Consider the following 27,886-nt stretch of genomic DNA (forward strand, 5'->3'; position numbering starts at 1 on the left):
TCCCCTCTAGAACCCTCAGTTTGTTTCTCAGAGTCCATAGTCTCTCATGGTTCGTCTCCCCCTCCAATTCGCCCCCCCTTCATTTTTCCCTTCCTGCCAAATTTTAAAATGAGGATAGTTTAAGGCAGGGGTGGGGTGCCTAGGTGGTTCAGTTGGTTAAGCATCCAAATCCTGATCTCAGCTCAGACCTTGATCTCAGGGTTGTAAGTTCACGTCCCATGTTGGGCTGCACACTAGGTGTGGAGCCTATTTAAATAAATAAGTAAGTAAGTAAATAAATAAATAAAATAAGATTAGTTTAAGGGACCTCTGAGACAACATAAAACATGTGAACATTTGCATTATAGGGGTCCCAGAAGGAGAAGAGAGACAGAAAAGATGAAACAATATATTTGAAAAAATAATGGCTGACGCAAACAATGAATCATGGAACACTACATCAAAAACTAATGATGTAAGGTATGATGATTAACATAACATAATAAAATAAAATTAAAAAAAAAAGAAAGAAAAAATAATGGCTGAAAATTTCCCTAACCTGGAGAAGGAAACAGATATCCAGGACCAGGAAGCAAAGAGAGTCCTGAACAAGATGAACCCAAAGAGATACACAAAAGACATATTGTAATTAAAATGGCAAACGTTACATTAAAGAAAGAATCTTAAAGGCAATAAGAAAAGAAACAAATAATCACATACAGAGGAAAACCCATAAGACTATTGGTTGATTTTTCAGCAGAAACTTTGCAGACCCAGAAAATGGCAGGATATATTTAAAGTATATATATATTTTTAAAGTTACAAGCAATACTGCCCTATGCAGCAAGGTTATCACTCAGAATTGGAGAGAAGACCTTTGCAAAAAGCAAAAACTTAAAAAGTTAATCACCACCAAACCAACGTTATAAGAAATATTAAAGGGCCTTGTTTAAGTGAAAAGAAAAGACCATAACAAGAAAAATATGTGAAAAAAACTTTATGGATATATACAAATACAGAGGAACAGCAGTGGAACAGCCACTAAAAAAACTAGCTTGAAAATAAAATCAACTATAACTACAATAAGTAGTTTAGGAATGAACAAGATTTAAAAAAAAATATAAAATACAACATGAAAAACATAAAATGTGGGGGTGTAGTAAAAATGTAAAAAATAGTGCTTTTAGAATGTGTTCAAATGGGACTCCTGGATGGCTCATTCAGTTAAGTGTTTGGCTTCAGCTTGGGTCATGATCCCAGGGTCCTGGGATTAAGTACCACATCAGGCTCCTTTCTTAGCAAGGAGCCTGCTTCTCCCTCTGTCTGCCACTACCCTGGTCATGCTCTCTCTCTCTCTCTCTTTCTCTGACAAATAACTAAATAAAATATTTTTTTTCTTAAAGCATGTGCTCAAACTTCAGCGAATTTCAGCTTAAAATAGGCTACTACATGTTTATAGGGTGATATATAAAAATGCCATGGTATCCACAAATGAAAAACTTCCAACAGATACAAAAAATCAAGAGAAAGGAATCCAAATATAACACTAAAGTAAACTACCAAACAAAGGAAGAGAGCAAGAAAAGAAGGAACAGATCTACAAAAATAAATAACCAGAAAACAATTAATAAAATGGCTATAATTACATACCTATCAATGATTGCTTTAAATGTAAATGGACTAAAGTCTCCAATAAAAGACATAGGATAGATGAATGGATTAAATAAAAGAAAAAGACCCTTTCATATGCTACCTACTAGATACACACCTCAGATCTAAAGACACACGCAGACTGAAAGTGGAGAGATGATAAAAGATATTCCATAAAATGGAAATGAAAAGAAAGCAAGAGTAGCAATACTGATATCAGACAAAAAGGACTTTAAAACAAAGACTCTAACAAAAGACAAAATGTATTATATAATGATAAAATAGTCAATAAAAAGAGAATATACTATTCGTAATACCCAACATAGGATCACCTAAATATACAAATCAAATATTAACAGACATAAGAGGAGAATTGACAGTACTACTATAATAGTAGGTGACTTTAATACCCCACTTACATCAATGGATAGATCATCCAGAGAGAATATCAATAAAAAAACTTTGGCCCTAAATGACACATCAGAATAAATGGACTTACTAGATGTATATAGAACACTCCATCCAAAAACTGAAAAATACACATTATTTTCAAGTGCACATGCAACACTCTTCAGGACTGATGACAAAAAAAAATAAGTAAATTCAAGAAGATCAGAATCATATCAAACATTTTTTCTGATCACAATGGTACAAAGCTAAATAAAACAATTAGAAGAAGACTGGGAAAAAATAAACAAAACACAAAGAGACCAAACAACATGCTACTAAACAACCAGTGGTTCAATGAATAAATCAAGGAGGAAATCAAAACTACTGACAAATGAAAATGGAAATACAACTTTCCAAAATGTATGGGACACAGCAAAGGCAGTTTTAATAAGGAAGTTCATAGCAATAAAGGCTTATCTCAAGAAACAAACAAACAAAAATCCCAAATAAACAATGTAACTTTACTCCTAGGAACAAAAAAAAAAACAACAGAACCAAAAGTTAATAGAAGGAAGGAAATAATAAAGTTCAAAGCAAAAATAATTGACATAGAAACTAAAAAGACAATAGAAAGATCAATGAAAATAAAAGTTCTTCAGAAAGATAAAATTTATAAATATCTAGTCAGATTCATCAAGAAAAAAAGATAAAAGGTCAAAACACATAAAACAAATAAAATAAAATAAATAAAACAAATAAATAAATAAAATAAAATAAAAAATAAATAAATAAAAAGTAAAATTAAAAAAAAAAAACAAAGAGAAGTCACAATTGACACCAAAGAAATAGACAGGATCATAAAAAACTACTATAAACCATTATACACTAACAAACTGGAAAACCCAGAAGAAATGGATAAATTCCTAGGCACACACAATCTTCCAAAACTGACTCACAAAGAAATAGAAAATCTGAACAGGCTGATTATACATGATAAAATTGAATCACTAATTTAAAAACTCCCAAAAAACAAAAGTCCAGGACCAAATGGCTTCATGAGTGAATTCTATCAAACATTTAAAGAAGAGATAGTACCTTACCTTCTCAATTATTACAAAAAAATGAAGAGGGAGGAATGCTTCCAAACTCACTTTACAAGGTCAGGATTTTCCTCATATAAAAACCAGACAGAGAAAACACACAAAAAAGGAAACCACAGGCCAATATCCCTTATAAAATACATGTAGAAATCCTCAACAAAATATTAGCAAACCAAATTCAAGAATATATTAAAAGGGTCATACACCATGATCAACTGGGAATTATTCCAGGGATGTAAGATGGTCCAACATCTGCAAATCAATTAATGTGATACACCACATTAACAAAGCAAAGGATAGAAATCATATCATCTCAACAGATAAAGAAAACACATTTGACAAAATCCAACATCCATTTATGAAAAATACTCTCAATAAAGTACATATACATGGAATGCACCTCAATATGATAAAAGCCATATATGACAAACCCACAGCTAACATTACACTCAATGGTGAAAAGGTGAAAATCTTTCCTCTAAGATTAGGAACAAGATAAGGATACTCACTCTTGCCACTTTTTTCAACATAGTATTGGAAATCCTAACCACAGCAATTAGGCAAGAAAAGAAATAAAAGGCATCCAAATTTTTAAGAAAGAAGTAAAATTGTTAATATTTGCAGATGCAACAATAGTAACATAGAAAACCCTAAAGACTCCACCAGAAAAATTATTAGAATGAATGAATTCAGTAATGTCATGGATATAAAATTAACATACATAAATCAGCTGCATTTCTATACATTAATAATGAACTAGCAGAAGGAGAAATTGAGAAAAATCCCATTTATAATTGCATCAAATAGAATAAAGTAAGCAAGGAGATGAAAAACCAATACTCTGAGAGCTATAAAACACTGATGAAAGAAATTGAGGATGACACAAATAAATGGAAAGATATTTCTTGCTCATGAATTGGAAAAAATATTATTGTTAAAATATCCATTCTACCCAAAGCAATCTATAAATTCAGTGCAATCCCCACCAAAATACCAATGGCATTTTTCACAAAAGTAGAACGAACAATTCTAAAATTTGTATAGAAACACAAAAGGCCCTGAATAGCCAAATGTATCGTGAAAAAGAACAAAACTGGAGGTATCACGTTCCATGATTTCCTACTATAATACAAAGCTATAATAATCAAAATAGTATGGTACTGGAATGAAAACAGACACACAGATCAATGGAATAGAATAGAGAGATCAAAAAAATACCCACATTTATGTGATCAATTAATCTTTGACAGAGGAGGCAAGAATATACAATGGGGAAAAGACAGTCTCTTCATAATTGGTGTTGGGAAAACTGGACAGCGACATGCAAAAGAATGACACTGGACCACTATGTAATACCATATACAAAAATAAATTCAAAATGGATTAAAGACTTGAGTGTAAGGCCCAAAACCATAAAACTCCTAGAAGAAAATATAAACATGAAGTTCTTTGCAATTGATCTTAGCAATATTTTTTTGGACAAGTCTCCTCAGGTAAAAGCAAAAAAAGCTAAATAAACACATGGGACTACATCAAACTAAAAAGCTTTTTACACAGCAAAGGAAGCCATCAATAAAATGAAAGGCAACCTACTGAATGGGAGAACATATTTGTAAATTATACATCCAATAAAGGGTTAATCTATAGTACTTAATATCAGAAAACCCCAATTAAAAATGGGCAGAGGGTTTGAACAGACATTTTTCCAAAGTCCAACAAGCACATAAAAAGATATTCAACATCACTAATCATCAGGGAAATGACAAACAAAACCTTAATGAGATATTACCTCACATATGTCAGACTGGCTATTATAAAAAAAAAAAAAAAAGGCAAATGTTGGTAAGGATGTGGACAAAAGGGGATCTCCCCACACTTTTGGTGTGGGAATGTAAATTGGTGCAGCAAATAATACTATGAAAAACAGTACAGAGATTCCTCAAAAAAATAAAAATAGAATTACCATATGATCCAGCAATTCTGCCCTGGGTATTTATCTAAAGAAAATGAAACACCAATTTGAGGAGATATATGCACCTTTATATTCATGGCAGGATTGTTTCCAATAGCCAAGATATGGAAGCATCTTAATGGTCCTTCAATAGATGAATGAATAAAGAAAATGGGGAGTGTATACATAAACACACATACAAACACAGACACACACCTGGAATATTACCCATAAAAAGAATGAAATCTTGACATTTATTACAACATGGATGAATCTAGAAAGTATTGTCCTATGTGAAAAAGTCAGAGAAAGACAAATACTGTATGGCTTCATTTATAAGTAGAATCAAAAAAATCAAAACAAAATAGAAAGAGACTCATAGATATAGGAAACAAACAGCTAGTTACCACAAGGTGGAGGGGCTGGGGGTGGGAGAAATAGGTAAAGGAGATTACAAGTTACAAACGTCCAGTTATACAATAAATCATGAGGGAATACAGTCAATAATATTGTAATAACTTTGTGTATTGACACATGGTAACTAGACTTATCATGGGGATCATTTTATAATGTATAAAAATACTGAATCACTACGATGTATATCTAAAACTAATAGGATATTGTATGTCAATTATACTTTAATTTTTAAAAATTGGCTCTACTTCGTATGTTCATGTTATACTTGGGACAGTTCCTTACATATAGTAGGTATATAATAAATGCTACTTTTTGCATTTACTTTCTTTGCTACTAATTAAAACTGACTCCTAATCCAGCAAGAAGAACCTGAAGTTGGTAAAACCTCATAATGTTTATTAAAGATATAACTTTGTAACTAGTTGCATTATTTTAACATGGGTGATGCTGTATAGTGTAAATGAATGATACTTATTTTTTTTACAACTTCAAGAGAAAATAATTACTAAAGATAATTGGGAGTATGCTGAAATCAAATAGAAGTATCCAGTGAAGCCATTCTCAGGGTACATAAATGAATGCTGAGTGCAAAAAGCAAAAAAAGCAACAATAAAAAATCTGCCTTCATTATCCTCAACATTATATGAAAATTAATTTATACTGAGACATTTTGAGACTTATTTTATATGATGAAATTTTGAAGGGAGAGGATGCAATTTTTCTGTGAGAAAAACTGAAATATGGCTAACTAATGTATGAGGAAAATAAAAATTTTACAAAATCATATCTCATTCAAACAATGTCAATAATAACATGGTACAGTAACATTATTTATAAGCTATTCATACCCTTTGTATATCAGATAATATTCACAACAACCTGCAAGATTGGCATTAATAGCCCCACAATTCAGAGCAGAAAACAGAGACTAAGAGGTTGTTCAAGACATTTGAACTTGGTGAACGGGGATGGTGTCTGGATTTGAATTTGAATCCTTTGTTTGCTTTATTCCAAGTCCTCCTCCCTCTGTTTAGATTTTTTATTATTACAGGGGACGCACTGGATAACTTGAGCAAGCAAAGGCAGAGGCACCCACACCATCAGTCAGCTTCTGTCTACCCTGACTCCTTGCCCAGCCCTGAGCCTGCAGTCAGCCAGGCAGCACAGCTTGCCATCACTCCCTGGTCTCCCACTTAAACTTCCGCCAAGACATATGTGTCAGTCCTAGATCCTGGATCCTCTCCAGTTCCTGTTTCTCCATTCTGGCTCTCAAGCTGCAAAACAGAAAGCCATACAGGACCAGTCACAGGGCTGGGTGAAAACCACAGACTGAGGCATGGCTACTCTGGTGGGGTTGTCTTGTCTTTCTCTTGGATCCACTCCCAGTCATGGCTGGCCTAAACCTTTCCTCCTCTTCACAGGCCTCTATGCCCAAAATCCTTTTCTTATTCCCAAACATTTCGTTTTCTCTTTTCTTAAAGGGGCAGAATTCCAGTAGGAGGGGAGACTCTACCTTCTCTTATTTTCAAGTCTGCCGGATTTGAATCTCATCTCTTCTACTTATTGGCTAGCAACTTTGGTCAAATCATTTAATCTCTGTAATTCGAGGCTTTTTTTTTTTTTTTTTAACATGGGAACTGATGTGTGCTTCCAAGAGTTATTGCAAAGGAAAATATGTCTCCATAGTATCTTGCTCAGAATAGCTGTTGTAGCTATTATTGTTGTTATTAGAGCATGTTAGGACCTACACACCCTCATTCTCACCCTGACCACCTCCTGTGAGACTTGTCTCCTTACCTTATTCTGTGGAAATTTCAGAATGTTAGAACTGGAAGTAACTTTAGAAGTGTTTGAATTACCTCCTACCACTTTTTTTTTCTTTTTACTGATAAAATTGAAACCCAGAAAATAGAAAGGATGTATTCATAGCAAAGTTGGCTCTGGAATTGAAGACTTACAATTCCTAATATTGGGCAGTTTCCTTTACACCCCACTCAACAGTGTCTTCATTGTCTTCTCTTTCTATAGTGCTGCCTAAAGGACGAAGAAGAACTTTCACTTGATCTCACAGACCCATCCAGATCACACCCTATTTTTCTCCCTTCTTTTTCTGAAGATTTCCCCAAATAAGACATAGCTGTGGGCTCTATCCTTCCCCCATCATCTCTCCCCTAAACCACCCACAATTTAGCTTTCAAACTATTGATTCTACTGAAATTTCCAAATCCCATTTTTTTCTCAATTAAAAATGTCCTGTTCTAGGCCAATATATCTGCTTGGTTTATATTGATGCCCCACATGCCTAGCACAAACTAGGGATACAGTATTCAATATATATTCTATTTAGTGAATGAATAAATGAATCATCAGTAACATCAGTCCCCCTGTCTTTGGGATTCTCTCCTTACTTTGTTGCTATAGTACTAAATCTCTTGTCTTCACTAAACTTTGACTCTCCACCTCTCACAGTGGTGAGTCTTTTTGCTTCTCTCTGCATGCTTTCAACTTTTTGCTTCTCTCTGCATGCTCCCCATTCTCAGGGCATTAACAGTCCTTGACTATAAAATCTATAGTTTCGGCTTGACTCTCCTTTTCTCAATGCTGCATTTCAACTGGTTGGTCTTTATTAACCTTGTGGATGACTTGTTGTCACCCCAAACTTAATGTATAAATGCAAATAAAATCAAATTCCTCCTCACCCACTCCAAATTTCCCTAGCTCTGTTGACATTAACATAATTATCCCAAAACTCCAGGCATAAAACTTTGAAATGTACTTTGACACTTTCCTTGCATTCCACCTTCCCCATTCAGTAATCACTAAATCTGGATAATCCCCTCAAGTATTTCTTTTTCCTCTACCTCCAGCAGCCCCCACCTTACTACCCATAGCCATTCTTCTTGACCTTTCTAATTCATCTTCCCTAAATATTACTTCCTCAGTGAAACTTTCCAGTGACCTCCCAGTTTAAGTCAGGCCTTGTATAATTTCCTAACATGTCATCTTCTTTTTAACTGTTATTGTACATGTATGTATTTAGTCATCTAACTATAAACTCCTTGAAGGAGAGACCATCTCTATTTTCTTCATCATTATCTTTGCAAAGCCCCACCAGCATCTGGCAAAAGAAAAGATCTATACAAAATAGGAAATGAATTAGTAATTAATTATTGAGATCATTTTCCCCAAAGATCTTCCATGCCTGTTTTCATTTGGTCCTAGTGATGTGGGAAACAAAGGCAGAAAGAAAATTATTAAATTGCCTTACTCCTTACAGCCCATTGACAAGTCCTTGAAACAGGCAGAATGACATTCCTCTAGGAACTCAGCTGCTACCTCCATGTTAATACTTTGTTAAGGGCAAAAGGCAATTAGTCCAACTCCCCCAGGATCCTGTAAGTCTACTTTAACATAAAAAAATTCCTTTGGAAATTTCCTTTATCTCTAAACTCCCCAAGATATTTGTTAGCAGTCATCCCCCAAGCATATGACCTATCGACAAACATATGAAGGGTCTCATGACTAAGGTTTTATTGGGCAGTAATATACAACTTTTCCTAACAATAGCTCAAGGTCCTGGAAAACTTATTTCCAAAATTCCTTAGCGACCCCCTCCCAACATGAAAATATATAATGGGCAGCTCTTTCTGCCCATGGGTCCTGTCCCCGTGCTTTAATAAAACCACCTTTTTGCACCAAAGACATCTCAAGAATTCTTTCTTGGCCATTGGCTTCAAGCCCTATTATCTTTCCTACATCACTGAAGCAGAGATGTTTATACTATACTTGTAGAGTTTCACCAAAAATGCTTAAACCATACACAAAAATAAATTCAAAATGGATTAAAGACCCAAATGTCAGACCTTAAACCATAAATATAAACTATTGGGACTTCGTTAAAATAAAAAACTTCAGCACAGTGAAGGAAACTATCAGCAATCAACAAACCTTGATAAACTCAACACCCCAAAAATGAATAATCCAATTTAAAAATGGGCAGAAGACAAGAATAGACATTTTTCCAAAAAAAAAAAAAAGACATACAGATGGCCAACAGATACATGAAAAGATGCTGCTCAACATCACTCATCATCAGGGAAATACAAATCAAAACTACAAGGAGATATCACCTCACACCTGTCAGAATGGTAAAAATCAACAACACAAGAAAAAACAGGTATTAGCCAGGATGTGAAGGAAGGGGAACCCTCTTGCAAGGTTGGTGGGAATGCAACCTGGTGCGGCCACTCTGGAAAACAGTATGGAGATTCCTCCAAGAGTTAAAAATAGAACTACCCTACGATCCAGCAATTGCACTACTAGATATTTACCCAAAGAATACAAAAATACAAATTCAAAAGGGTAAATATAGTCCGATGTTTGTAGAAGCATTATCTACAATAGCAAAATTATGGGAACAACACAAGTGACCATCAATTAATGAATGGATAAGGAAGATGTGGTATATATATATATCTATATGAAATGGAACATTCAGCCGTAAAAAAGAATGAAATCTTCACATTTGCAAAGACCTGGATGGAGCTAGAGTATATATTGCTAAAGAAAATAAGTCAGTCAGAGAAAGACAAACACCATATGATTTCATTCATATGTGGAATTTAAGAAATAAACAAGCTAAAGGAGAAAGAGAGAGAGAGACCAAGAAACAGACTAACTCTAGACAACAAACTGATGGTTACCAGAGGGGAGGTCGGTGGGGTGATGGGTGAAATAGGTGATGGGGATGAAGGAGTGCACTTGTTGTAATGAGCACCGGGTGTTCTATGGAAATGTTGTACGCTAAATTGTACACCTGAAACTATTATTACACTGTAAGATAACTACTGGAATTTAAATAAAAACTTAAAAAAATAATAAAAATGTTTTACACATTTCAAAGGGGCTTTACTCTCTTTGACAAAAAAGTGCTTGAGAAGAACTTGTAATTTCCTTATTGTAGCAGATGAATGAAATATTTCTATGCTTAGATTAATTGAGTCATCTTTTAAAAATGAATGTGCCATCATTACAAGAAAGATTGTAAGGTGCCACAGTCCACATGAATCACAGTTTCAGTTGTGTGCGCTGTAGTAAGACTTACTCAATTTCTCTGAAGAAAACCCTGAGACCCTGACTTGTTCTAAATTATAGATCTTTCTTCCTTCAGATTAGATCTAAACAAAACCACAAGAAATTAAAAGTGGCTTTCACCCAGATAGGCTGTGGGTGCTGAAACAAGTGGCTCAGCGAATGAAGGAAGCAAATATTTGCAAGGGTCAAGCACAAATGCTTCCCCTCCCTTTATAAACAAATAAAACTCAATCCTACAAAACGTCCCACCCTAAATTCCACTTTTGTCAAAATATTAACATATAATTGGATACTTAGGTTGCAAGAGTTGGGGTTAGAGGAAAACCTGGTTTGGCATATCAACGATGATAATTAACATAAGCAAATTAGCCAAGTCTTCAGCTTTGATAATATTCTCAGCTACAATGTTAAATAAGAGAATGAAAATAGCTTTTTGGGCTAGGAAGATCCATTAAGATATCCATAAAGAGGTAGATCAAAAAAAAAATAGTGCTGCAAGTATTCAGTTATGCAAGGTTTTTATTTGTTTATTTACTTATTTATTTAGGTGGAATCTATTCCCCAGAATAACTAGCACATTACCACGTTGTTTTCTTCTCTGCTTTAAGTAACAGTAATAGTAGCAGCCAATATTTCTTAGCATATATCATACTAAGTGCTTATATATTTAATTTACAATCTCATTTAATCCTTCCAATACATGTTTTCATAAACCACTAGTATTTCCATTTTGCCCCTGAAACAGTCTTCAGGAATTTTTAAGCATCTTGCCTATTTTCCTACTACTAATAAATGTTAGGAGTCAAGTTTTCAACCCCAATTTTTCGAACTTTACAAATTCACATCTCCACCTCTACAATACTATCTTCACAAGTACCAGTTCTTAAGTCATGAAGTGTCTAGACTTGGGCCCTGCCAAGTACTTTAAAGGAAAAAACTACATTCACTTGAGAGTACAGTTTTCATTTTTAGACCTGGGTTTGAAGAGTAATTTAGCCCATTTCTCTCTACATACCCGTGGGATGTTATTTATTTTCCTCCAATTCCTCATTGATAAAATGGGACTACTATCTAGACAGTATTTCCTTCATTTATTCAGTAAAGGTTAATAGGTACTTACTCTATGGTATCATGCTGGTCAGTATAAGTAGAGTGATACATAAGAGAGTTCTGGCCCTTATGGAGTACGCAAGCTAGATTTTCTTTTTTTTTTTTAATTTTTTACTGTTATGTTAATCACCATATATTATTTCATTAGTTTTTGATGCAGTGTTCCATGATTCATTGTTTGTGCCTAACACCCAGTGCTCCATGCAGAACGTGCCCTCTTTAATACCCATCACCAGGCCAACCCATCCCCCTACCCCCCTCTCCTCTAGAACCCCCAGTTTGTTTCTCAGAGTCCATCGTCTCTCATAGTTCGTCTCCCCCTCTGATTCACTCCCCTTCATTCTTCCCCTCCTGCTATCTTCTTCTTCTTTTTTTTTCTTAACATATATTGCAGTATTTGTTTCAGAAGTACAGATCTGTGATTCAATAGTCTTGCACAATTCACAGTGCTCACCATAGTACATACCCTCCCCAATGTCTATCACCCAGCCACCCCATCCCTCCCACTCCCCCACCACTCCAGCAACCCTCAGTTTGGCAAGCTAGATTTTCTACATGTAGGCCAGAATTCATACCACTATAATAATTTAAAAATATGAAGCATTTTGATATTCAAATGGTTTAACCACTACTGACCAGGGCTCTTCTTAATTAATTTATTCATTTTCTTACATTCACAAAAGACTCTCATTTTCCTCTTCTTGATTGTTTCTTCTACACAAAAGCCCTGACTAACCTGAATCTATAGGTAATGATGAGTTTATTCATTTACATGTACATTTGCTATTTAAGTAGGCACATGAGCAAGCACACATATGCACACACTCATTTCTAGAATGGAGTTGAAGTGGCCTGTTAGTTAATTTAAGAACTTCTTAGCTGGTTGCTCTTAGCAACAATCTTTAGCAGTTCTGCCTAGTTAGCCAGAATGATTTCTAAAGGGAATGAAGCATTCAAATTAGCTAACAAATGGAAAAGAAACTAGTTTTAACCGGACTCAATTCAGAAGGACTTACACAGGGATTGATAATTCTAGTTTAGCTGGGAAGGAGAAAACGCTGGTGCTGAGAAGCATACCACCCAGAGGGAAATTTTCCAGTGATCTTCTTTTGAGAGCACCAGGGCTGCCAGGTTTCTGGCAATCATGAGCCAGGCCTCATCCTGTAAAGAATATGACCAGCTCTTCTTCATAGCCCTGCTATAAATCATTTGACTCTATTAAAGACCCTGGACAATACTTGGATTCTGAGGCCATCAGACAGATTAAAGCTGGTGTCAGTTTATAAGTAATAAAAGCAAAACAAATCCCTTCCAGCTATTAGAAAACTATAAATTGTTTTAAGATGAATTTAAACTAACTCACAAAATACAGGTTACTATAGGATGTTATGTTTCTAGCCCTTCATTTATCTATTCATTCCTTCATCACATATTATCAACCAACTTTTAGTTGCCAGTGTTGAGGAATTCATTTGTTCATTCAACGTCTATTTACTGAATGCCTTATTTTTCCCTTTGCTCTCCTGAAGTGAAGCTCAGTGGAAATTATATGCAGCTAAAAATATCCTAAAAATAAAGTATGATGGGTGTCATTATGGGGGAAGCAAAAGAAGCTTTAACAAAACTTGGACAGGTCCTTCTTCTTTGAAATTAACACTAAGTCTCACTTGCCTAAATAATTAAAACATAAAGATTACATAAACCATTCATTCAACAAACCTATATTGAGCACATAGTATGTTGCGAGCACTATACTAGTAGTTAGGTGTTCAAGATGTTAAGTCCCAGACTTTGGCACCTCATGGTATTTAGAGCCTTTTGACAATTCAGTAGCCAGGGATACCTTCCATAAGAAGATAACACAAACTGAGACCAGAAGGATAAGCAATTAACCATATTATTGCAATTTCTTTGATCTCCTCCCTCCTTGGAAAGAGTCCTTAAGGCCCTGGGCAAGTACAGAAGAGGATAAATACTTAATTTGTTTGCTAAATAAACCAGTATTGTTCTTACTGGGTAGGTAAATTGAATGTTTACCTGCAATCATTAAATAACAGTACAAGGTGCTAGATGGTTCTTAACTAAAAGCAGCTACACAGAGAGTGCATTTAATAGAGTAGGCAGTTAGTTAGATCTGAGCAGGGAATAGGGGCTCTCATATTGATAAAAGGCAGAAACCAAGTTCCAAAGAACTGGGAAAGACCCCAGGGGATATGCATGCATTCTTCCCTATAACTACTGCCCTACGGTAACTTATAGCTTCATTTTGTAATACATTTACACTGTGGTTTTGACACATCCTCCCCGCCCTCCCACCACAGGGGGAAGGCTGTCATGACAGTTCCAACAAGGATCTTATAGGGCCAAAATTTCCACCTCCCCAATGGTAGGAGGAGTCTCTGTGATGATTGGAAGCAACCTCAGTCAGAGACCACACTCGCTATGACCCTATCCCTTTTCATGCAAACATAAAAAGAAAAGACAACCCTGAGCCCCTGGTGCAGTTGCCCCCTCTGGGCCTGCCCACTGCCCCACCTTGAGTGTGTACTTTTGTTTTGACCACTATTAAAGGATTGCTTGCTTAAGAGTTTAGCTCTGAATTTTCCCAGCTGAACTCAAGAACCAAGGCTGGGGAAGACCACTTGCTGCTAACATATTGAGGGCTCTGAACAGCTAGACTGTATGCAAGGCAAGGACTTTAAACTGTTCGATACACCAGGATCATCCATTTGAAAGTAAGCAAGTATAGACGCACCATGTGAACCACCTCATCAATATTTTCTGAATGGCATATTGGAACACCTTGAAACATGTACCACGACTTAACTCAGAATTAGGTTAAATGGACTGAGTCTATGATAGGTAATAAAGGATCTTGCAAACTACCATCATCTGTGAAGCACACAACATCAAGTTCTTAATGTTAATACTCTGGGACTAAAGAAACTCATTTTGGCAGATCTGCCTCTCCAAACAGGAAGTAATCTTGATATATACCTATGTTTTTGTTTTGTTTGTTTGTTTTAAGCTAAACCTTTGTAAGTCTACTTAAGTCAATCCATTATCCCTTAATTTGCTAAAAATTTGGTTGTGCTGAACTTAAAGTCACTGCACAGTTTTCCTAAACTGTTGCAGAGAGAATAAGTGAAATAAAACATCACCAATTTAATGTAAAGAGAGCAAGTTAACCAACAACTGCAAAAGAAATCTATGGTTTGCCAGATAGATCTCTTCTCTAAGGATGTATATAAAGAAGACTTATATGTCAATGCAAAATGCTTATTCAAAAATGCAGAACACCTACCTGTGCTAGAGTGAAATAATACATTTTGGGTTGTCATGTTCAGTCAGAAAACTTAGAAATTATCTTACTGAATCCATATGAATGGAACAAAAAATATGCATGTAGGTCCAGTAATATCCCAAAATTAGCAATCCTACAAATAAAGTTATGCAAACACCTAGATTTTGGTTTTATTAGTAGAAAGCTCGTTCATCTGAAATCAACTATATAAGCAAATTTCCTCTGCTTCCCTAGAACTCAGAAAGTCTACCACCTAGACCATCTTTACACAAAGATACAGATTTTCATTTTTCAAATATATATTTTGGTCCTCATATTCCTGTGACAGAAGTAGCTGGGCTTTGGGACATGCAAATTTTTGTTGAGTTTCTTGGCTTAACAGTAAAAGTATAAATAACCAATAATGAAACTGTTCATGAAATTGATTTGACTAGAGGTCAGAAGGTACTATCCAAGTCCTGGACTCTTCTGGGATCTAAAAGAATGAAAGAGCCCATAGTGCCTTCATCTGGCCTAACTACATGCTCTCATGTCTATGGGTTTCAGGAGCACAAAACACATTGTATTTCTGGGCTAAGGGTTATATGCAACAGGTTAGAAGCCATAAGAAAGAAGGGACCAACACCTTGAAGTCATGCAACTCCAGTTCTGCCCTGATACTCTGAAATGTCTAGCTGTCTTCACTACACAGGTGCATTTTGATTTGATTGGGTACACATTTGCTGAGCCTCTGCACTATGCACCTTCAGCCTTTCAAAATTCAATACAGGTAACATACTCATTTTGATCCCAATAATGAGTGTTATGGGGCAAGTACCAGCTCTGCCCTCTGTTCTTGGCAGGATCCCAGGAATATCTTGGTTGAATGCTTTGGAAGCATGGTCAGTCCCTAGGAAATGCTTAGGGAGGGACAAACAAGGGAAAAAGAGACTTTCTCTGGGCTTAGAGTCAGAAAATTAAGCTTAAGCTCCAGTTCCACCACTACATGCTCTGTGACTTAATGCAAGGCATAGCATTATTTAACAAGTGTGAACAGAAAAAAGACTTTAAAGAATATCCAGTCTAGCCCAAACTAGTTATTTGATCACCTTAAAAATATCATGGAAAAACAGTGTTTAGCCTGATACTTGAACATCCGTAGTGAAGAGAATTTTATATGCACTTAATGTGCATTTAGAAACTAAGTTTCCATAATATCCATAAAGTACCTTGCAGAGCTATTATGTTGAGGGACAAAAGATAACTAATTTCAGAATGCTGTCCACAAATCATGATCATCACTTTAAAACATAAATAAGATCAAGAATAAAGGTTCTTTCTAGTCAGATAAATCCATTACAAAGAAGTAACGCTTGCATGAAGCAAGCAAATACACAATCCCCATTTCTAGCCTCTTAAACCTTCTGACCACCTTCATCTGAGAACCTTATTGAAATTCATTTTACTACTTTACCATAAGAATAAAGGCGCAGTTTGCATGGCCCTGGTTTCCTGTTTCCCTACACTTATTTTTTTTCCTTGAAAACTTTTCAAGATAAAAATTAAAAACCCCAGAGCTCTGGAGGATGCCTGATCTCCCTTCAGCCAAAACAGGCATCCGGTTTCTACAATAAATGAGATCATAGCAACCTTACTCATACTGTTGTAGATAAGAACCTGTCAGCATTTTCATTATAAAACCTTTTTCTTCCCTCTGGCTTGAGAGACCAACCATAGCAATTTGCTGGGGAAATAGCTCCAGCAAAGGGCAATACACAAGGCTCAAGCCCAGAGAGAAAATGTTTTCATTTTACAGAACTCAAGAAAGGTTTATTTGGGAATTAGATGGGCTGCAGAATCTCAAGGAGCATTTCTTTTTGAGGGTCATTTGACATTTTAAATAAAAGAAATAAGGTTTGCTGATATGTAAAACCAAATTTTCTCGGGCAGCAGATGTTAGGAAAAGGGTTATCTGCTTAATACCTTCAGGCACCAATACCTCAGGTAACAACAGCTATAATAACAGACACACTGCTGAATCTGTGCTCACATGTAAGGTGCTTTAGTAGTTGGGAGCATTCTCTCACAGACTCTCTGAGGTAAAATCACGGGAGGAAGGTTATGCCAGTATTACATCAAATAGGACAAAATGGGATATATTAATAAAATGCTAGAGATGATCAATAAAATCTTTCTAACAAAATGATGGCACACTGAATACTTAGTAAAGGTGGCTTAATATAGCTAATATCTGAACTAGTTCACACAGTAAACTTTTTCTTCCTAACTCCTGAATCTTACCTGTGAAAATGAAAAGGCCTCTTTCTAGGCAATCGCATATTATGCTAATATAAACAAAAGTGAAATGGGAAGGGACTGTATCTGAGAGAATGAGAGGAAGAAGACTAATACCTATTTTCTGGCTACTACCTGCCAGGTATAGTATTAATTCCTCTCTTATTTCTATGGCATAACAAGCCTATTAAATGTATTTTATCTCCACTGTATAGATGAGAAAATTGAAGCTCAGAGAGGTGAAAGATCTTCCCCAACATCACAGAGCTAACAGTCTGGTCACACAGCACCTTTAATACCACACCTTAACCTCAGAATTTGTTTCTTCCTTCTATGTTTGCCTAACCAAGAACACACTCAAGCTTGAGACTCACCCAAGGTGTCTCTCGCCTCACTCAGATAGTAGGTTGGGTAAAATCTACCACTCTCTCTGCCTCTTCCTCATTCTTTCTCCCTTCCCTTCTTCCAACCAAAGAGAAGATACACCTTTAATATCATGCCACTAGTTTCTTTCAACACTGGCAAAGAAGAATTGGATTATAGATATTAGTAGTAGACTTGAGTCCGAAGTCAAACTCTTTTTTTTCTTCTGACCTAGATCAAGGTCTTGAAAAACCCAGATTAATTTCAGCTAACTCCAAAAGCCTTCTTTAACTATATTAAAGCAATCATTGATTCTTTTGTCCTCTTGTTACCTGTAGCAGGTCTTCCCAACCTATTAAAGCATGAGACACTTTTAAAATGTGAACTATTATGCATTATGTGTTAACTATACTACAAGAAAGAAAGAAAGAAAGAAAGAAAGAAAGAAAGAAAGAAAGAAAGAAAGAAAGAAAGAAAGAAAGAAAGAAAGAAAGAAAGAAGAGAAAGAAAGAAAATTAACTATTTTGTGGATCCTTCTTGGTATTAGTTGTACCATGAAGAATATGTACATTCTTGTACATATGAAGAGACGGTATCACATAAGGATTAACGGCTCCTGTCACTGAGCTATGTTGAATAGTACGTAAGTTAATTCATGTAAAGTTCTTAGAAAAGGACCTTGTGCATGGTGAGCATTCAATAAGAGTTTGCCCAACCTGCCCTGTTGGTTGTTTTTTCCTCTCCACGTGTTTCTCTTAGTGCTCATGCACTAGCCAAACTGAAAGAGTCCTAAGGCAGTGACAGTATCTTTTTGTGTTTGAGTAACCAAGAGTTGCCAACCATAATGCTAAATATAATAGCAAGAGAAAGCTAGACATTGATAATGGCAAGTGTATCTACCTTTCCCCAAATGGAGATTTTTCCCAAATATAGTGAGAACATGAGACATAGTTCCAAGGGAAAAATCGAAGTTTCCTAATCTTAGATATCAAGTCAAATGACAAGCCACCATATTTTTTGAGATCTTATGAAAGTGATGCCATTAATCATAATTTGATGCTACCATTATTTGAGATATAATGCAGTGATTTTAATCCCTGGTTGGCCTAATGCCTAATGTGGATATTAAAGCAGTTAGAATGTATTGTACCAACGTTTTAGATATTATAACTATTTTCGGTGTGCCCTCTCATCAAATAAAATGCTTTAACCATCTCAGAAACCTGGGCAAAACTTTAATGAAGATAATGCAATGGAACACCACCAAAAAAATGTTTTATATTAGGAATTACACACACACACACACACACACACACACACACACACACAAATCATGTTTTAAAAAATATTGTTATTTATAAGGTTTCCAGAAGCCATAATTTAGGACAATGTTCTTATTCTCTTTGATCTGATCGTCTAAATTTTCATAGTAAAATTATTATTGAATATTTAATAATCACTGCAATGTATAATGTGTTCATAGGCTGACAAACATTTATATATGTAAATATAGATGAAAAATTCATTAAAGTAGTATTGAATGATTTCTACTGTATTATATCTGGAGGTATAATCTGTGATTTTTAATGAAATAAATCCAGGACCTTCTGAGAAAACAAGCTTAACTGCAATAAGATCCCCATGGCACAGAGATTCAAGTGAATTAAAATCTATTAGCTCATCTGTAATTTACTAGACAAGAATGACTTACTAGTGATGACATGTCCAGGGATCTGACCCTAGATACCAGGTATATTAGTTAGAATTTTACAGAATGAGAAAGAGATTTATTATATGGAACTGGCTTATACAATTATTGAGGGTGGGAAGTCCCCAGATCTGCAGTCAGCAAGCTGGAGACTCGGAGAGCTGACTTACAGTTTTCATCCAAGTCGGAAGGCCTAAGAATCAAGATAGCTGATGGTTTTAATCTGAAGGCCAACCAGGCCTGAGATCTGAGAAGAATTCATGTTTCAGTTTGAGATTAAAGCAAGAAAAGACTGATAGCCAGGTCAAAGCAGTGAGGCAGAAGGAGTTCCTTCTTAGCTGTTTTGTTCTATTCAGGTCTTCAACTGATTGGATAAGGCCCACCCACTTTAAAGAGAGCAATCTGCTTTACTCAATCTAAAGATTCAAATGTTAATTTCATCCAGAAAAACCCTCACAGACATACCTATAATAATGTTTGGCCAAATGCCTGGGCACCTGATGGCATAATCAAGTTCATACACAAAATTAACCATCACATCAAGTTAACATATTGAGTAATGCCTAGTCTATGCTTCAGGGAAACATAAACTCTAGGAAGTTTGATAGCACAAGAGGTTCTCAGAGGCAAACTGCCAAATGAAAATAACAAATGAACGATAACAAAATACACACTTTTTTCCACTCATTCATTCAGTAAACATTTACAAGCACCTATAGAATTCCCTCATTCAACAAGTATTTATTGACTGCCTTTTATGGAACATTTACTAGATCTCTTAGGTACTATACTAAATGAATATGCTATGGACCCTGTCCCTAAGGAGGTCACAGTTTAGATGGACAATAGAAAAAGAAAAGAGAATTTACAACTGAACAGCATAAATATTTGAGCATTAAATATTGGGTACCACAGGAATCCTGAAGTAATTTAATTCAGAAAGGATTGGACATGATTTTACCATAGGGACTTCGAAACTTCACTGGGAAATCCATAAGTGATTACAAAGCAAAAGCCTTCATAACAAATAACAAGGTCTCAGATTTTTCAAGATCCTAAATTCTATGATTCAATGTTCCTTTCTGTGAACATATTTTAGTGACTGCATAACATTTAAACTTCCTCATCTTTTGATATATAGGCCCCCCCCCCATTTCCACTATTGCAAGTAAAAAAATTGAAAAGGACCTTGAACTGGCAAGTATCCTTTGTCAAATGGGACGCAAGGTTTATGCAACCTGCTTCTTGGGATATTCAGCTCCTGCTTCACTCATTAGCTCATTTTTCATTTTCTCTTTCTGGGTCAGATTTAATCTAGGATTTTTTTTTTGGTGCAAATTATGTAAACGTCTAGATTCTGCCTTTTGTGGCATTAAAACACTTAAATATTAGGTTAAACTATACCTCCTTTACTAACAGATGAATTTCAATGTATTTGACTGAAGAATACTTTTCAGTTGACTACCAACAACCTCCATTTTTTTCCACCAGTTTGCAAAGTGGCCTTAATAAAATGGAAAACAAAAATATGTACTGAATATTTACCACATTCCAGGCATTGTGTTAAATGTTTTCATATGTGACATATCACTTAATTCTTACAATAGTCCTGTAAGCAAGGTGTTATTTTTCCTGCTTTTTACAGATAAAAACTTGTCAGTTTCTCTTCTCTCACCTTGATTCTCAGAACTTCTAGTTCATAGTTAGAGATCATGGCATAGAAAAATAACACTAAGCTACAAATTAGGAGACCTTGTTCTAGCTTTGACTCTGTGACTTGCTGTGTGGTCTTGAGAATGTCATGTACTACCTATACAGTTTAGTAACCTTATGTAGGAAATGAGACATGAATACTATTGGAAATGGTGTATTATATCAAACTCCTCTCAAATAAATGAATACTTTAAAAGGAGGCTGAGTACTCTAACAGATGTGCCTTGCATTCAAATTCAAATTTATGCCAAGAAAGGTATGTATAAATTACATTTTTGCAAATTGACTCCTGATTTAAAGGCACGTATAGGAAGTTGCTATTTGAGAGAGCCGTATACTTAATTGTAGAAATGAGTTGTAGGCTCTAGACATAAACTGCTTGGGCTCACATTTTGACTCTGCTACTTAAAGAACTTTGTGACTTTAGGCAGGTACTTAAAGTCTGTATGCTTCAGCTTCCCCATTTCTAACATGGAGATAACTGATATCCATCTCTATTGTGAGGATTAACTGAGTTAACATTTATAAAGCATATAGAACAGTATTTGGCACATGGTAGCAGGTGACTATGTATGTGATGGGACTAATGTCTTGACAGTGTCAATAGCTGTTACCTCAATATGCCCATTTTGAATGACTGGATTTTTTTGCATATTAGGTATTTTTAAACTGGGACACACCAATATAGGCATGGGACTCCTATAAACTCAAAGTCAAACAGAGTGTAACCTTATTCACAGGAGAATAAACTACTTCTTATCTATAAATCTATAAAGTAGAAGAAAACTATTTAAGATGGAGAATGGTATAACACATAAAGTAACTTGTGGCAGTGCAAATTTATACAGCCATCTTCAAAATAAATGTAATAACCCATCATCAAAAGTTTTAAAATATTTAAAATATGTGTTAGTAATTCTTAATCTAGACTACCCAAAGGAAGTAATTCTAAATTCAAAAAAGGCTTATTTATCAATATGTGCATTTTATTTTATTTTTAATAGTAGAAAATGTAGGGGAAAACCTAAATATTCAAAGATAAAGATAGAATACAGCTATTAAAATATATATACAAATCCTAATATAAATTTAAAACATTCAAAAGTAAACTCACTATGACTTCAACTACATTTTTAAAAATAAGCTATATGTAGACCAACAACAACAAAAAAGTACCAAAAAACCAGGAAAATATACACTAAAATATTAATAGTTTCAATCTCCAGTCCTCTGGGACAATAGCATTTTCTAAAATTTATTTTATTTCTGATTTTTATGTTTTTTTAATTTATTTCAGTGAACATGTATTATTTTAAGATGAAAATAAAGAACATACCAAAATAGCCAGGGACTGGCAATATTCAAAATACATACAGAAAACTATCCTATCAATGACAAAAATATACATAGTGATATATCTATTAATGAATACAATGACAGATATACTCACTACTCTTTTGTATAACAAACTTGGCTATGTTTAAATAAAAAAATGAACAAACAAAACCACTTATCCCCCAAAGAGACTTTCTAGGCAGGAAAAGGAAGCTTGTAAGAGGTGGTTGAATGCGTGTTCCAGGGAACTGTCCACTGGAGAGGTACTGATAGACACTTGATCTTGGGAGATTGTGTAAGCATGCTCTGGAGGATGGAAGCCTGCAACACATTTTCCTTTCCTCTTTATCCTCTTTCCTGAAGTCTCTTCCCCTTCCCATCAACCTATTCTACTTCCTTTCTTTCCCTCCATCCCCTGCTTTCTCTGTTTGCCTGATAACTTTGGAGATCAGAAGAAATAATGCTTGTAAAGCACCTAGAATAGTGTCTAGCCTTTGTAGATATTTAATCAAGCTGATTTTTTTTTTCTTTCCCTTTACTTCTTTAGTAAGAATCCCTTCCTCCTTTCAATTCCCTCTTCTTTTTTTAAAAAAAAATCCATTTTAACCTCTTCCTTATTCTCATTCTTCTTTCTTTGGGGAGAGTCCCCATATAGACAAAAGGGAAGTTGCTTTCTGCCAGATAATTCCTTTCCTTTGAGAGGTGGGACAGTTTATGCAATGTCTAAACATTCACAGGGGAAAAAAAAAAACGTTCCAGGACTTATAACATTTTTTAAGAACTTTTCCCTATCTTAATCCATCAGACAAATATTAAAGGCACCTGTTGTGGCCTAGGGGCTTGAGAATTTGATTCAGATGAGCTGTTATATTAACAAATGGCTATGGGAAGAGGATAGGGGAGGGAGAGTTTCCCTAAGGCAAAATCCAATTTCAATAACAACTACTTTTGAGTTAAAAAAAAAAGCAATAATTGTAGAGAACATTATGCTTTACATTAAACTTTTAGAATATTACGGAAACTAACAAATATTCCATCATATGTGTTTGTTTATTTTTGCCTTGGAAATGGTGATGGAAAGGAGAGAGTGAGGGAAAGGAACACACGGTGCTGCAGACCCTCGCAATGAAGCTGTGGGCAAGATAAAGGAAAGAGAAACAATACATAGGTGGCCACTGAATTACATTTAGAACTTGGATCGTTGCAGGTGGAGAAAACAGAGTTAAGTAAAGGTAAAGGTGATGCCTATTTTCAGATAAAACACAAAAACTACCATGAGCAGGGGAAGGCTTTCAGAAGGGCTCCTTCTCCATGGAAATTCCACTCCCATAATGGTGTATGGACTGGGGCAAAAAGAGGACTAATAAAATAGGAAATCTCTTTTTTGAATAACAGCATTTTGGTTTCTCTTATGAGAACAGGTGGGACTATGAGTTTTCTATATTTTAGGGAAGGGAGTAGGATTATATTCCTCCTTAAACTTGCAATTCCTGTTGGAAAGGAATTGTGTCATACTTATATTTGTATCTTTAATGCCTATCACAGTGCCTGGCATAGAGTCTGGCACAGAAAGACACTTCACATTTATAGTCATAAGTCATATAGTCAGCTAACTAAACTGAATAACACCCAGGATGCAGCAAACAGGGGCCCTAGAGATTGCTAGGGCAACAAAATAAAATTATTTGGGGCTTCTCCTTGAAAGCTCAAGTTACTCAATATTCTTTAAGCCATTACTAAGTTTGGGAGAATAAGAACAAACAGTTTAAGTGTTTTTGAAGCTGATGAAGTCTGGCCTACATGTAAACATGATTTTAGACTTTGCCATAATAAGTATCTTTCCAGAAAAATACTCATCCTAATAACCTTATATTCAAACTTAATAGATAATAATTGGAATAAATGCATTTTTGGAGCCTCCATATTAACATCTATATCTCCATGAGGTTTTTTTTCCCCAACAATTAAATTCCACTTTCATTGCTCAAAGATTCAACTAAAATCCTCATTTTATATTTTTTTCATAAATCAACACTGTAATTAATACAGTCATCTACCACATCATTCGACTTTGAGACCATGGGGGACAAGAGCTGTTTATTGCCACATCTCTAGTGTCCAGCATTTATTGATTGCTCAATGAATTATTTGTTGATTGAGTAAAACAATGGTGTCAGTTTTTCATTAGTTTTCATAAATCCACTTTGTTTTATGAATGTTTTATCCATATACAAATGGTTCCTACATTTTATATAAACACTCTACATAGAGAAAAGTAACTTTAAGAGAAGCCAATGATCAAGTGCACAGCAAAAATAAACAATTTATCCAAAGAACTAACAGTGAAAGAAGGTCTTTCTAGAAGTGATGACACACCCCACCTTGTTAATAGAGCTGTAAAAATGACCAAGGCCAAATAAAAACATCAGTCATTTGATGAATGCAAAAGTACTAAGCACTGAATGTATCTCATTTAAACTGTATGTCTCACAGTGACATAGTAGGATGTAAGGCAGTACTTTTACTGAGGCCATTTTACCCATGAGAAAACTGAGACTTAGAGAAATCGTACATCGAGTAGGTGGTGCATCTAGTTTTGAAACCCAGGCCTATAAGATATACAAGTTTTCCACATTATGTTCTGTTGTCATCCTTCAGATAGTGTTGAAGAATTTCACCAAAGGCTAGAATAGAAGGCTCTATTATTCTTTCCATATTTAAGATTCTAAGGAGAGAGCCTTACATCAACCAGTCTGTAATTAACCAACTGTTAAGTACGATTCCAATATAGTTATCAATCCCATTATATCGGGCTTAAGAATTATCTTATTCAAATACTTGACAAAATGGAATGGGATAGACCCTCTAAAAGTATTATTTTATTTTCACAGAGACTTGATTTCTTTTCCATGGAACAATGTCTACCAACACACATGATTTAGATGTTTCACTCTATCGATGTGGTTCTCTCTCACCACCTGAACTTTTCAAACCAGAACACCAAAAGGAAGAGAACTTAAAGAAAGTTAAACTAATGTAATTCCCCAGACTAAAAAAAAAAAGTGTGCTTGTGATTATACTAATTCCCTCCAATGTCTGCAAATCAGTGGAAAATTAACAGCATAGAAGAAACTTCTTAGAAAATGAGTTTCAAGGGTTGAACACATATTCAACATTACCATACCAATAGCTTATCTTATTTGATTATTAGCTTGTGTTTAGTTTCCCTTGACAAATAATTCACCTTTGTTAATAATCACTTAGTGCTACAAAGCAATTCTCATAAGTTTATAGGAATGGATTTTAAATAGTAGCCATTGCTAAGATGCTGCTGTAAATACAATTAGAAGAGTGAGTGGATAGAAGCACAGGGGAGGGTAGCAAGTTGTGTGAGGGAGAGGAGCTAACAAGTTAGCTATTGGTGCTGTTCACTCACATACATCTTCCTGACAACAATGAACACACAAACCTTAAAACTCTAAGACCTCTCCAAGGGTTTCCAAAGGAGCATCTAGCTAGTCTTTAGCATGATCAATATTTTTTTAACTGACCCTAAGGTGCAGTCTACTATATTGAGTAAGAAATGTAAATCTTTGGCAATAACTTTACCATTAAATGATCTTACAGAATGATCACTGGAGAATATCAGAGCCAAGGAGGATCACCTCATCTACACCTCTCATTTGATAGAAAACCAGAGGCTCAGAGAAGAGAGATTCTCTGTGCATTGTCAGTATAAAACTCACAATCCTAACTCCCCATTTTTCCATTACATTTACACCTCCTCTGAGCACTATCCATGAAGTTGAATGTGTATGTTTCATTAACTCTCCTTCACAAGGTGCTTACCAGTGTCCAACCCAGTCACTAGAGAGTTCTCTTTCAGAGCAACAGGGATCATGTGATTTTATTAACTTAAGAAGGTGAATTTTAGTTTTTTTAGATGATGCTCTCTCTGTCCTTAGAGTCACCATAGTGGTCACAAAAGTGTTTCAGACAGACAGACAGACCAGACAAGCCCACCAGCTTTTCACAATGAAGAGAAGTGAAGGCGTATACCTAGGAGTAAGGGGACATGCACTCAGACCCTTCATGGGCTAAGACTGCTCAAATACCACTTTCTATGCATCTTTTCCAGGGGGTGCATCTTTGAGTCCACCAAAAAAGTTAGAGACAAGGAGCAGTAAATGGTAACCTGCTTCAAAACTCTTCAAATCTCATTTCCTTGTGAACATGAATCACCTTTACAAAAATCTGGGGTGGGACAGTTATTCGCTAGAAACTTCACTGAGTAATTGCGCCACCTCTTGATAAAATTTCTGAGTGTTGATTTCAAATGGATTGTATAAGCTCAGAGGAAAATACACATTAGGGGCAACATGAGCCCATCTCCAGATTTTCTGTCTAGAATAAAAATAAGCTCCTCAGATTTAAAAGTGTCAAATTGCAAACTGATATGTTCAATTTCATCTCAAGCACATCCACCATCCCAGATAACCCTGACTGTGGGCCGTCTAGGTCCGGGGCTCCAGGCAGTGGTAACCTGTGATGAGTTCAGGAGCTCACAAATGAGCAGCCAGAAGCCCAGTTACTAACTAAATGTATAACAAGATCCCAAGCACAGAGTCACCTAAGGCGCCCCCTTTCCGAGGCATGATCTGCTCTTGGAACCTCGGTACATTAGAGACCAGGGTCCTGCCACAAAGGAGTTATCAACCCAACATCGGACGCCAGAAAAATCAGTGCGCTCTCAAGGCCCCCAAACCCAGCCAGCTCCCAGAAAGGGCAGAGCAAGTCCTAGCTTTTGTCACTCTCCCAACAAGCAGACACATAAACAAACAACAAAAGGAATTGTTAGCTCCCCCAAGGGAGGCAGCATGCATTAAAAAGACATGAACCTCGTCCTACCTTGCATCCAAACATCAACGACAAAGTGTTGTTGGTGCAAGCAACTTTGCAGTGGCAAATCATTGGGGTAAAACAGTCAGGGTCCTTAACAACAGGGGACATTCCTTTCGGGCTGCGGCAGTGGCAGCTCGCTGGGGGACCCGAACACGGTGCTCGCCGGGCACATGGAGCGACAGCCTAGACCGAGCAGCTGCTCCGATAGCTGCCCCCTGCACCCCGCGCAGCCATCCCCGTGCGCGGGTAGAAGCAACGCGGGCAAGTAACAAGCGTCTTGGGGTCTCCCTTCCCTGGGGAATGAGGCGTGGGGGGAGGGACAGAACCAAGAAGGGTTCCCCCCCTATGGTGAATTTGGAGTAGGTAAAATTTAAAAAATAAATAAATAATATATAAAATAAAAATAAAAGGGAGCCAGGCGCTTAGAGGAGGGTTCAAAGGAGGTGGGGCAGTATTAGCATGTAAAAGGATGTGCCCGCCTACTCGCCCCAGTCACACAAGATTGTCATGCGAGCTGAAGGGGGCTGAAATTATTCTCTCTGAAAGAAAAAAAAATACTGCAGCTCCCGATTTGGTAAAAAGCCAGTGGCTTGCTG

At 36.0% G+C, this 27,886-nt stretch overlaps 1 protein-coding gene across 1 annotated transcript in view; it reads right to left on the reverse strand.

Annotated features, from left to right (window-relative positions):
* The window catches only part of DLG2 (discs large MAGUK scaffold protein 2), a 1,243,318-nt gene extending 1,215,920 nt beyond the window's left edge, over nucleotides 1-27,398 (reverse strand). The window contains exon 1 of the mRNA XM_028126804.1: nucleotides 27,297-27,398. Coding sequence (XP_027982605.1) covers nucleotides 27,297-27,398 — 102 coding nt within the window. The remainder of the gene's footprint in view (nucleotides 1-27,296) is intronic.
* Between the last annotated feature and the right edge of the window lie 488 nt (nucleotides 27,399-27,886).

Source organism: Eumetopias jubatus, unplaced genomic scaffold, assembly GCF_037043125.1.
Source record: "Eumetopias jubatus isolate StellerSeaLion01/CBP00866 unplaced genomic scaffold, mEumJub1_p1.0 scaffold_13, whole genome shotgun sequence".
Taxonomy (NCBI): domain Eukaryota; kingdom Metazoa; phylum Chordata; class Mammalia; order Carnivora; family Otariidae; genus Eumetopias; species Eumetopias jubatus.